The sequence below is a fragment of the Plodia interpunctella genome, chromosome 18 (assembly GCF_027563975.2).
Source record: "Plodia interpunctella isolate USDA-ARS_2022_Savannah chromosome 18, ilPloInte3.2, whole genome shotgun sequence".
Classification (NCBI taxonomy): domain Eukaryota; kingdom Metazoa; phylum Arthropoda; class Insecta; order Lepidoptera; family Pyralidae; genus Plodia; species Plodia interpunctella.
In genome coordinates, this window is record NC_071311.1 from 191,430 (window position 1) to 204,771 (window position 13,342).

At 37.8% G+C, this 13,342-nt stretch overlaps 2 protein-coding genes across 2 annotated transcripts; one reads left to right on the forward strand and one right to left on the reverse strand.

Annotated features, from left to right (window-relative positions):
* Positions 1-573: 573 nt before the first annotated feature.
* Positions 574-5,944, forward strand: ND-30 (NADH dehydrogenase (ubiquinone) 30 kDa subunit). Its single transcript, XM_053758594.2, has one exon. The coding sequence runs from the start codon at positions 691-693 to the stop codon at positions 1,486-1,488; it is 798 nt and encodes a 265-aa protein (XP_053614569.1). The 5' UTR covers positions 574-690; the 3' UTR covers positions 1,489-5,944.
* Positions 2,062-13,309, reverse strand: cactin. Its single transcript, XM_053758590.1, has 12 exons — positions 13,150-13,309; positions 12,669-13,022; positions 11,837-12,074; positions 11,277-11,451; positions 10,789-10,922; positions 10,131-10,283; positions 9,526-9,649; positions 8,837-8,948; positions 7,688-7,979; positions 6,752-6,936; positions 6,197-6,341; positions 2,062-2,312 (listed from the first exon to the last, which is right to left on the reverse strand). Coding segments are annotated over exons 1-12 (2,103 nt in total). The 5' UTR covers positions 13,152-13,309; the 3' UTR covers positions 2,062-2,123.
* Between the last annotated feature and the right edge of the window lie 33 nt (positions 13,310-13,342).

The following is a 13,342-nucleotide window of genomic DNA, read 5'->3' on the forward strand; positions in this document are numbered from 1 at the left end:
ACATAGCAAGTTGTCTGTAATTCACAGGACACGTCGCCACAAAGGGAAGATCTTCCCGCCAGGCTAGGTGTTGCGTCTGGGGAACCGCACGGCTACGACGGTGTCATGTCGAAGGTTGTATTTATGCTTCCAATTAAAAACGCACTGTCTGCGCGGTCTAGGCTTGTGAGCTGTCCATAGTGAGTCGACCGTTATGCCATCTGTCCGTAGTGTCCTGGATCACTTGTGTGGCTTGTTATTCGTTGCGTTTGGTTGGCTTTTTACATCTGCGCCGTTATGCATGTGGCGTGGTAGATATCGCCACAAAAATAAATCTTTGAAAAATGTTTCGCTTTATGTGTATTTTACTCGTACCTATTTTACAAAATTAGATTTACACATACCTACTTTTCCATAATGTACAGAATAAATTATATCAAGCTAAATATGTTTTTAATTAATTACATTTATGGAGAATTAAATTGGTTGATAGGTTGGTTAGATGGAGAACATTTTTTTTAAATACAAACAAAACCTTTTGTCCTTAGGAAAAAGTATATATATTTTTATATATCTGTTCAATTTCAATCAATGTCAAAACGTCAAACGTCAAATCAAACAACTTGCTCGGGTTGTGTTTGTGGGAAGGAAAATCGAAAATATTTTTTATTAATTACGTAAGGATACAAAGAAGCTTTATTTTGCGTAAATATGTCCTTCTTCCTCAAACGGACCGCCGGAATGGCGGGCAATATGGGTAGGGTTATTTTGAATAATATGAAACCAGCTGCCGTGCAGCAAATTGCGACAAAAACTGAACAAGCATTACCTTCAGTGGAGACACGACCCACCTTCGCTAAATTAGATCCCTTGCAGAAAGCTCAGCTAGTTGACTTCGGAAAATATGTCGCCGATTGTTTACCTAAATATGTACAAAAGGTCCAAATCACCTCTGGCAATGAACTCGAAGTTCTGATACCGCCAGAAGGGATTATCCCTGTGTTGTCGTTCTTGAAGGACCACCACGGCTCGCAGTTTGTTAATCTCATCGATATTGCTGGCATGGACGTACCCACTCGGCAGTTCAGATTCGAAATAATTTACAATCTTCTTTCTCTGCGCTACAATTCTAGAATCAGAGTTAAAACATACACCGATGAATTATCGCCTTTAGACTCTGCTAATGACGTTTTTAAGGCGGCCAATTGGTACGAAAGAGAGATCTGGGACATGTATGGAGTGTTCTTTGCTAATCATCCTGATTTGAGGAGGATTTTAACAGATTATGGTTTTGAGGGACACCCATTCAGAAAAGACTTCCCGTTGAGTGGTTATGTGGAGGTGCGTTATGATGATGAGCAGAAGAGGGTAGTAGTGGAGCCTTTAGAGTTGGCACAGGAGTTCCGGCGATTTGAGCTGAGTGCACCATGGGAACAGTTCCCTAATTTCAGGGGCAACCCTGCCGAGGAGGTTGTCAACCCTGGAGAAGACAAACCTAAGAAGGAGTGAATTCAGACCATTGTGTAGATCCTGTATATAAGCAAAATAAATTATGTTGAAATAGTTTAAAACTGTTTTTTTTATATGGTCATCCTTGTAAAGAGTTTTTTAGGTAGTTTTACATATAGCATATCAAAATAATATTTTTTTTCTTCTTGAGGCCATAGCCAACTTGGTCTTATATGTGTGTGAGGAAAACAACATACACTATTTGGGAAAACAGTTTGTGAAATTTGAACAATTGAGAAAGTGGATCATTCAGGAGGGGTGAATTGGAACTAGCTTTTGTACAGTATATCTTGAAATTTTGCATACATTACAGTACTAACCCTTTAATGTATGCAAAATTTCAAGAAGATTGGCTAAATAGATTATATGTGTGAAGAGGCAACACATTTGAACAAGTGTTTCGAAAATACTAAGTGTTTCCTAATACATGCTCAACTAAAAAAGAGTGATGATGTGATTACATTTAATTTTATCTATGGTTGATGCATGGCACATTGAGCCAACCTAAGAGGAAATATAGTACCCATTCCTATGCAATCTTCTCAATCTGGGAAGAGTAAAGCAAACACAAGATGACAATAATAAATCTGTTTATTGACAGGACTACTTGAAATATATCCAGAGGACTGCATGTACTACCGGCGGTACCGGTACCGCTTGAAGTGGAACCAGAGCTGGAATATGTTGTTGTGGAAGTGGCAACGGAAGCCGCGCTTGTATGAGTACTCCCACTCGCGGTTCACTATCTTGAATGCAATGTCTTCGTATGGAGGTCCAGCATGGAAACGAAGCACAGCAAAGTCTGGATTTTCTGGACATGGTTTCTGAAAATAGTATAGGGATTTTGTTTATTGCAAAAAAAATAGAAAGGGAAGTAAGAAAAAGAAAGAGTCAAGCCGCGTATTTATATCGCTCTTTCTCGCTCAGTCAATGTTACCTATGTGCAACCCGACAGTCATTCTACCTGATTTGTAATGTTGCAAACGTAGATACTTTACTATTGATAAGCCGAATGGGTCGTTTCCGCACAGACTGATCGTTTACTAGATGTATCATTTCAATATCTACGGTTATGTGATGTGTTATGTTTCTGTATTGACACATACCAATTGACACATACCAACATCATTATTTGTCTTCCCACATACAAATATAGTCAAATAAATAATATGTTTAATTGGAGAGTTGAAAATTTTAATAACCTATTATATCTGGATGTACATAGTCATGGATATGCTTATATATTAGATTCAAATAAAAATATAGGTTACGATTATTCAACATTCCTGTTACGAACAGGAATTGTAACTAATAATGGAATGCGCATAATATTTAATGATATTAAAAATCTTATTAAAGATATAGATTACAATAATAATCAACTAGAAAATAATACTCCAGAAGAGGATTCTTCATTTTTTCGAGACTAAGGCTTTGTACATTTTACATCAAAACATTGCAGGGTTATTAAATAAATCTGATGAGCTTTGCATTATTTTACAAGAACTCATTGATAAGAAAATAGACGTAGACATCATTTGCATAACTGAACATTTCATGGAGACTGGATACGAGACCTTCCTAAACTTACATAATTATAATTTAGCTGCTTGTTACGGTAGAAATAATTCCAAACGAGGAGGAGCGTGTATTTTAGTGAAGAAAGAGCATAAGTGGAGAGAAATAAATGTTAGAAAATATTGTGTTCCTAGTACATTCGAGTGTTGTGCGGTTGAGTTAATTGATTATAAACTTAATATTCTTTGTGTATATAGGGTGCCAGATTATAAAAATATATATGATTTTTTCCAAAAGTTGGAACAAGTCTTAAACGGTATATCGAAATGTAGTCAAAAACAATTAATAATTGCTGGTGACTTTAATATTGATAATCTGAAAAATACTAAGGAAAAAAATGAATTTGAATGTATATTAAATAGTTATGATTTAAAATTAGCATTGAAACAAGTCACTAGACCAGTAAGCCAGACATGTATTGATAATTTTGCTCATAATTTCAAAAAGAATTGTATAACGGAAGTGTTAGATTTCGGTCTGTCAGATCACACAGCTCAGCTTATTAAATTGCCTATTATAAAAACTGTAAGATTTAAGTTTTGGCGTAGAACAGTGCGAGATTACAGTGTCGAAAATATTAATAAATTTATAGACTGTATAAAACGCTTAAGTTTTTCGGAAATATATAATACGGTGGACCCCAATATTGCGTATCACAGTTTTGCAGAAGTTTTTATATTATTTTATGATTTATGTTTTCCTAAAAAACGGATTATAGTCAATGTCTATAGAAAACAATCTTGGATTTCCAAAGGATTAAGAAATTGTAGTAAAAAGAAAAGAAGTCTTTTGTGGAAGTTTAGAACAAAGCCTACTCTTAATAATAAAATAAATTACAAAAGATACACGAAACAGTTTAAAAAAATTATTAAATTGACAAAATTAAGTCAAAATAATTATAAGATAATGACGTCTGAGAACAAATCAAAAACCACATGGCAAATTATAAATCAAGCTAGACTAAACATACCAAAAGAAACAATAAGTCGAATTAAAGTTGATAATCACTATATTACAAATCCAGAGGAAATAGCTAATTCATTTAATAATTATTTCATTGACAAAATCAAACCAGAAAAAAGAAGTCGAGCCAATACCATATCTGCTATTACCCATAGACAACATTCAATGTTTATGGCGCCATGCTCACCAGAGGAAGTTTATAAAATTATAAAAGAACTTAAAAATACGGATAGTGTTGGGTATGATGGTGTTTCAACCAAAATACTCAAAGCTGTAAATGAACATATATGTCATCATGTTAGTCACTTAATAAACCTTAGTATAGAAGCTGGTGTTTTCCCTCAAGACTTAAAAACTACCATAATTAAACCTTTATTAAAAAAAAATAACAAAGAACTAATGCAATATTATCGACCTATAGCTTTAAATTCTATATTTTCAAAGGTTTATGAAAAACATTTTTCCAACCAATTAAACGTCTATTTTGAAGATAAAAAAATTTTGTGTAATGAACAAAAGGGGTTTCGTCGTAATAAAAATATAAATATGGCCATCTATGATTTTTTGAAAATTGTATTAACTGAAGTTAACATCAGAAAACCCATATGCTCTATATATTGTGATATGACACAAGCTTTTGACTATGTTCAACATGACATACTATTACACAAGTTAGAAGCGTACGGAATTAGGGGTAATGTGTTAAATTTAATAAAATCATATTTATCTAATCGTAAACAGTTAACAGAAATTTCAAAATTCAATCCTAAAACACAATCGGAACAACATTACTTATCAACTGAACGTTCTGTATTATATGGTGTTCCACAAGGTAGTGTGCTTGGGCCCCTTCTTTTCATAATATATATTAACGATCTTCCAAACACTACCAAACATAATATGACTTTATTTGCGGACGATAGCACGGTAACAATAAAATGTAATGATGTAAATATTTATCAATTAGATATTAATGCAACTTTAACATCCATAATTGAATGGCTTGATAATAATAATTTAAAGATAAATCTTGACAAAACCAATATAATGCATTTTAGTCAAAGACCGCTTGATACGGAAAATTATAAAATAGAATATCAAGGCCATGTGTTGAAAGAAGTTGATTCAACAAAATTTCTAGGGCTAACTATAGATTCTAAATTAAACTGGAAACCCCATATAGATGGTCTTAGTAAAAGACTTAGTAGTTCGGCGTTTGTACTATTTAAACTCTCAAATGAATTAAACATAAAAGCGCTTCTTACAGCTTATCATGGTTTAGTGGAATCAATACTTAGATATGGAATAATTTTTTGGGGCAATTCGACGGATAAGGATATAGCTTTTAAAATGCAAAAACGCTGTATTCGCGCAATGTTTAGACTCCAAAGCACTGATAGTTGTCAGCCGTTTTTTAAAGAACACAAAATTCTTACACTTCCGTCACTTTACATACTTGAGGTAGCAACATTTGTGAAAACCAATGCTCATTTATTCCCTCGTCTAGCTGATGTTGTATTGAGGAATCATCGAGATATCTATCGATTATGCATGCACCCATCAAAAACTGCTTTACTCGGTAATAGCATAGTATGTATGGCACCGAAAATTTACAACAAAATTCCAAATCAATATAAAAGCTTAAATTTAAATCTATTTAAAAAGCACCTCAAGTCTTTATTAACTGATAAATGTTATTATACTTTAAATGATTTCTTTAATGATAGACTCGGATAGAATTTAGGGCTAGTATAGTACATTATAGTTCATTATAGTTTGTTTTGGATTTGTAGTGGATAGCATGCTCCTCTTTATTTAATTATATTTGCATACCTGTATTCGGTAAAACGTGTAGGTCTAATTCATTTTGACCATTTGTACTCATGTTTTTGGCAAATAAATGTTTTCTTTCTTTCTTTCTTTCTTTCTTTCTTTCTGTATATTAATGCGAATGTGCAGCGCCTAGACAAACAAAGTACTATAGTGTTTATAACTGTATTTTGTTTGTTTGAAATAAATAAATAAAATAAATAACCACAGCTTCAGAAAACAACTGTACTTTCTTTTTTATTGAATGCTAGCTCTTCTGTCAGATTTTATTCAAATAGCCTAACGGCGTCTGATATGACTTTACTACTATCTACTGCTATATGTACAGGGTAGCTACCAATGAGAACTCTGGTGTGGAGTTCTTGTCTATGAGGTCGGGGTAGAAGATGTTGAACTTGTACCCCTGCACGATCTTCGGCGGAGGGTTGTCCATGTCGTAGTGCGTCTGGTTGTATTTGTTCCATTCGAAGCCCGTGTGCACTCTGTAATTATGACACATGTATATGTAAAATTTTATCGTCAAAAATATTAAGTGTTTTTAATGGGTCAAAAATATTAATGTACCAAAGCCTAAAAGCCTTATCCATCCATAAGGGAGGCCTGTGGGCCTATCATCAACTTTTACAGAATGATCCAATGCAACTTAGTTCAATTTAAGAACTTGAATTGAATAGTATTCATACAAAAAATTAAACTGAATCGCATTCATACAAAAAATTTAGTCGATGGTACGAATTTGCGATGCAGTTCAGTTTAAGTCGTAAAGTGGATCGCGTTAAAAGATGATGATGGTAAACCCCCTGTGCCTCGTCAGAAATGGGTGAAACGGTCACAGAATGGGAGGATCGATCACCCTATGAAATAAGAATAAGGACGCCAGGTCACGGCGCACCTGTTGAAGTATCTTGGCTTGCGGGGCCGGTACTTGTCCGCCCACAGACAGGGCTGGTCGGGCAGCGCCAGCTCCGCGCCGAAGGCCGCGTGATCCGCGCCCGCGGCCGGGCCCATGCTGCGCCGAGCCAGCGCCTCCAGCGCCGCCGGGCTGCGCGGCGCCGCGTCCGGGGGCGCCGCCGACGGCTGCGGGACGGACAATATATATATATTAGGACGATGAGTTTGTATGCAATGACTACCGATCTCACTTATATATATAGTAGTTTTCATTTCATTGCTCAGTGAATGATTCAGGAACTTTTAATTAGTTGATTTTAGTGAACTTTTAATTAGTTGATTTTTAATTTTGTACATAAGTTGATTAAAATTTTTTAAATACGCCTGATTGCACGTGTTTTTTTTTTACTCGTACCTATTCTTATTGGTAATTTTATTGGAATACAATAAGTATGTAATTAAAATCCTTTTGCAATTTGACGGTCCTAAGCCCGGAAAGTATGAAGGGAAAATTTGCAACTTATGTACACAGCAACTACGAAAAATCTGTATTTTGTCAATGGAAATGGAAGGGGTCAATGCCCACGAGAGGCGGGGCGATTGAAAGCGGTGTCAACTATTGTAAACACTTTTGGGATAACTTTAGCACGCTTTATTTCGATTTTTTTTGTATGTACCTCTCGTACATAACGAAAAAATACGCGTCTTATTATTTTCGACAAAGAATATAATACATAAATTTGGACACTGGATAAAAAATCACTCTGTATGTATGCAAAATTTCAAGAAGATTGATTGAGTAGATAGAGAGTGAAAAAGTAACAAACAAACTTACATTCGCATTTACAATATTAGGATTATAGTTTTACCCGAGTGAAGCCGAGACGGGCCACTAGTATATAGACGAAATAAAAGCTGATATAAACGAAGAACTCACGTTAGTCGCCAAGAAGTCAGCGTGTTCTCTCTTGGCGTTATTGGCGTGGAGCGCCGCCCGCAGGAAGTCGATCCTCCGCTCGTCGTCGCGGGGCTCCGTCAGCAGCGTGGCGGGCTCCAGCGCACGCGGCGACAGCGGCGCCGGCGAGTAGCGCCCGGCGACGTACAGCGCTATGCTGGCGTCTTCGTCCGAGGACACTGACGACTCCGCTTCCGCTTCCGCTTCGGCTTCCGCTTCGGCTTCGGCTTCGGTCACGGTGGCTTCCGGCGGCTGGGACGATGAGGGCTCCGTCCTATAAGGAAAATTAGCACTTTATATAATCGGTCGTTATTGTTGCTGATAATTTAAGCTCCCAGCGAGGTCGAAGACTTGTAAATTTCAAGTATACTAACTATATTTAAATAAGTATTTATTTTTCAAGGGCAGATCGCGACTAAGTACACGTGTACGGTGGGAGTCCTTGGAATGGAATGAATGAACCCAGGGATACAAAAAGGTCTCATAAGATTACAAAACGTAAAGTTATATAAGGCGTGTGAACACAAGTCTGGAATTCCCGGACGTCAACTGGGTCTTGTGAAGTACTAGATATTTTAATAGTAGATTAGTAGCCTTATAAGGCATCAGTTGCAGTTCGAGATCTTTTCGAGGGTGCAATTGATGCTTACACCCGAGCTAACTACTCTGCTTTACATCCCGATTGTGAGGTAAGTAAAAAAAAATAATTATATTCCCGCCTTTTTCATTAAAAAAAACTTACTTAACTTAAAGTAAAGAACTTTTTAATTTTTTTTCAAGAACGAATTTGAGCCTCACCGTTCGATATTTAAAATTGATGACTATTATACTCATACGAAGACAAGGCTAAATAGCGAAGCGACCTCTTTGTTCCTCGGGCTGAGCTCATGACGTCTATTGCCAGTATGATGGGTACACAACTTTTTGAAAGAGTGAAATGTTTTTTTTAAATTACTTGCCGCCCTAGGGCTTTTATAATAATAATAAATAAAATTCTTTTATTTACTTAAAGGATTTGTACAACAATTTTTCTAACTATATTATTACCCTAGAGCGCTTATTGGTCACCTACAAGCCCCATTTGAGGGTAATAAGGAGCTACTTATCGAATATGAGAGATGTAAAACTCACTCGGTGGCTGCAGACGGCTGCGGCTGCACGCCCTGCTCCCGCTTGAGCAGCTCCAGCTTGCGGCGCAGGTTGTGCTGGTGGCGGTCGCGCAGTCGCGCGCGCGCTCGGTGCGCTGCACACACATCCACACGAACAAACATGCTCCTTTTTATTGTTCATTTGAGCACACTTGACTTCAATCTAGCGTGATGGAAAGCAAAGACGAGGTCTAGGGTGTTACGCGCACGCTCGAAAAATTCCTATTCACTGGGATTTGATTGCATGAATTGTAATTAAAATTTTATAAAAGTTTCCATCATTCAGTATTTCATCAAATGTACTAGCTTTTTCTCACGTGATTTTCCTTCAAGAACAGCTTCTTTTTTATAGAATGAATGTTACCGTATGTCCTTCTTTGTACGTACAAAGTACGCTAAATTAAATAATGAAATGGTTGAATCCATAAACCGAGAACAGGTAACAAACGCAACTTACTTTAGAATTTATAATATTGATTAGCTGCGCCCCGGGTCTTCGCTCTCGTGGGAATTTCGGTACAAAATTATATTCTACTCACATACCAAATTTAATAACAATCGGTCCAGTAGATTTTGCGTGAAAGAGTAACAAACACACGTAATCACAAACATTCACATATATTAAATTAGTAGGATTGGGAAGTTATTATTAAGATATTAAGAAAAATTCACCTTTAAGTTGGCTGAGCAGACTCTCCCAGTAGCCCACGTCGACGCCGTCGCGGCGGCCGCTGATCTTCTGCTCGATCTGCGTCTGCAGAGCCTCCAGCTGCGCGCCTGTCTTGCCTTTGAAGATCTATAATAACATTTAGATATCACAGGCTTTTGCAACTTTCTCATGATGGCTCCCAACGAGGGAACTCCTCAACTGCTTACTGCACGGATATGATTTACTTTATTTGTCAAATGTTGAATTCGACAATATCTTCCTGAGAACATCATCGTAAACGTAAAAAGAAATCAGCATTAAAAAAGATAACTCTTGGGTCGAAACTGGTTTTGAAATATATATATACATTTTTCCTCTTTTTGAACGGCATGTGTTTACAGCAGGTTTATGTGCCCCATCCTCGCACGCAACTGTATATCACAGCCAGGTTTCTGATGTTCCACCGCAATTACTATTAGTAACAGGCTTCCACATACCGGATGTGTCGGCGCATCCGGTATGTGGAAGCCTGTAAGGGCCCGATAGTTCGTCGTCCTAACGGATCAACGCAAAACAACTTAGAAATAGTATGAGTCTCTTGGACGTACGTCGTCCGCACGTGACGCACCTGCGTGACGTCATCGGCCACGGCCTCGTGCACGCAGTCGCGGCGCGCGGCGGACTCGAGGCGGCGCCGCAGCTTGCTGAGCTCCGCGCGCACTATCGTCTGCACGTCCTGCCAGTAGCTCTGGTTGCTGTCCTGCTCCAGCTCCTTGTACACCTGCACGAACACCAATATTTTATACACTAATTGAATTTAAAGTTTCGCGACGCCAAGCTGCTGGGGAGGTCCGCAGTTCACAGAATCGTTCTTCATAAAAATATGGACAAGCTTGAACTAAAATAAACGATAACTTTAAGTAACTCGAGTTAAAACTTTTCGACGAAATGTGTTTTCGATAAAGAGTGTTTCTATGAACTGTAGACGCCCCAAGCTGCTGTCAATATGATATATGCCTGAACCGTTAATATCGCCCTTGATGGGCGATCCAAATTTCTATCTGTTACCAAAATTGTATGTCAAACGTCAGAAAACTATGTCATCCATCAAAATAAATATAGATCGAATAATCTTTAAACAATTATTACGAGCAAATCATGTGTTATCCTTGGCCTATACATTACGTGTGGCGTGTCAGTATCATCTACCGCTTCCCCGTGACCCAAACAGTTCTACTCGCCCGTGACCCAAACAATGTCCTATCATAAACATAACAGTATCTTACCTTGATGTCTTCCAACAAGTCCTCTAAATCTTGCGCTTGGAGTCCGTTCAAATAAGTGTAGGGTTCGTGCATCTCGAGCGCGTCCACACATTCCTCCGAACTCACGTACCACGCCAGCAGGTCTATCGGTTTGGCTGACAACGAGAGAATAATAAGGTTATCAACAAGATTCTGAACGATCCTTATAAATTCGTCACTCCTGTCTATCTATCCATCAGTCTGTCACCGGCTTAGCTCATTATACTATACTATTAGTACTAGGAACCTTTATAATTTGGATGTCTCCAATGTCGGTAAAACAGCTCGTACTACAAAATGGTACTCGTCAGCTAAGTGACTCATTAACGCCGTCTGTTGCTACCCCACATGTATGTTGGCTATAAAGCGAAAGTAGTCAGTGTTTGTGTCAGTAAGTGGACATAACTAAAGAAAGGAAACCCCTGGACATATGGGCAGCTGCTTGCTGGTGCTGGTATTGGTCGACTCACCGCGGCCGTCTCTGATGCGGATCTGCGATCTCAGACGCGCCTGGTGCAGATGGAAGGCGTCCTCCTGGCGCGCCCAGCTGCTGAACTGCTGAGCCTCGCGCGCGCGCGCGGCTGCGGCTGCCTCCGCCTCCCGCGCCGCGCGCTCCGCCTCACGCTCCAGGCGACGTTGTTTTACCTAACAATTCATTTTACAATAGTATATTGCATATTATCGTCAGAGAAATCTTGTTGCATCCATTGAGGGATTCCCTCATCAGGACCGAGGACTCCGATGATCCCGGGTGCACCATCTTGTCATGCATATATTCATATAACATAAGAGTGTAGCTCAATCAGTTGAATATATCTGCTATATTTAGTTGCAAGAGATCCCACCCAAGCACATTGCAAATTAAATAAAAGCTTGTAATGTTTACAATAACATAGTCATCTAGTGAATAACAAAAAATTCAACCACACTTCAACACTAAGGTGCATGACAAATATGTGTTTTATAATAAACTATGAACAATATTTTTTAAAGTATTCATTTGTGGTTTAAAAGTTTAGTTTAAGTTTACCTTCTCAAGTTCAATTTTATTCTCTAACTGCTTCTGCCTGTTCAGGGCTTCCAGTTCGTCTCTAGACACAGACTTGACCCCTTCTTTGGCCAGCTTCTTCGTCCACACAAACGTGTTGGTGAGGGCAGAGTCCCCAAATGGGTTGTCCTGGTTGGTGTAGCATTGGTACTCGTTGTCCCAACCCATACGCTCGCGACGACGCCTCTCCTTCTCTTGTTTCTCTTTCAGACGACGAGCTCTGTGACATATACATTTTGTAATATTAATTAACAATAAAATGAATTGTGAAACAATATTAAATAACTTCGGTTAAGATTCAATTACTATAATAATGACAATTTCATTGCAACATCCTAGCATTTGTGCAAATGAAGGCAATAAAGAACCATTTCAAAAATCAAAAGCATTGGGTTGGTGTATTATTGGTGGAATTGAGATTTAATAGTGTTAAGTTGCTAGCCTATTGCCTATCAGAAAACTCTTTGGTTCATAGCACTGTGGCAAAATTAATAATCATCATCATCAGCCAGCAGGTACAGCATGTCAGACTTCTCCCTGTCTAATATTAACCGATGAAATAATCAACATTTTTAAACAATATTCTGGTGATACTAAAATCCTAGCCATCAACAATAAATTTATTTGTGGTATGTTTACGTTAATCTGAGCAACAAAAGTAACACCAGTAACAAATTTAATTACAGTAACAAATTTAATTATTAATGTTTGTGTTGAGGAACAACAATGGGTCATCAACAAATTAATATTATGTGTAAGCCAGGCAGTAATATTGAATGCTAGCCAAACAACAATTTATAACTACAAAACCTACCTCTTTTCCTCTGGAGTTTCATTGGCTTTCTGTGCCTCCTTCTCCTTCCTTCTCTCCTCTTTGAGCCGCAGTCGCTCTGCCTCCAACCTCTGCAGCAACTTCAACTCCTCCTCGTCACTATTGTCACTGCTGCTACTACTAGATGAGTGCTTCTTCTTTTTCTTCTTGTTTTTCTTATGTTTCTCATGTTTCTGCTTCTTTTTCTTTTCCCTGCTCTTAGATCTGTTTTTAGACCTATCTGGTGAGTAAGATCGTGACCTCCGGTCTTTACTGCGAGCTTTACGATCTCGGTAACGATCTAAACTGCGACTTTTAGATCTACCAAGTCTTCTGCTGACTTCTACCCTTGACGACCTAGCAAAAGAAAATATCATAACTTTAACTAATAGAAGGTAAATTTACAAATATAATTTTTTGCAAACTCTTGTGAAAATTTTTAACAAAATTCAAAAGTCAGAATACGAGACAATTTTTTACTTACATTGCGTTAACCTGCGTATTTATTGTTATTTAAAAACTTTTATGGTTTTATATTATAAGCAACATTATAACTTAATTACACCTATTTAGTAAATTACAAACAAAATCACACAAAAGTCCACTTGTTTTGTTGACATCCAGCAAATAAAGAATGAAAGAGTGACGTTGAATGTCAAATTAAAATCTTTTCCGTG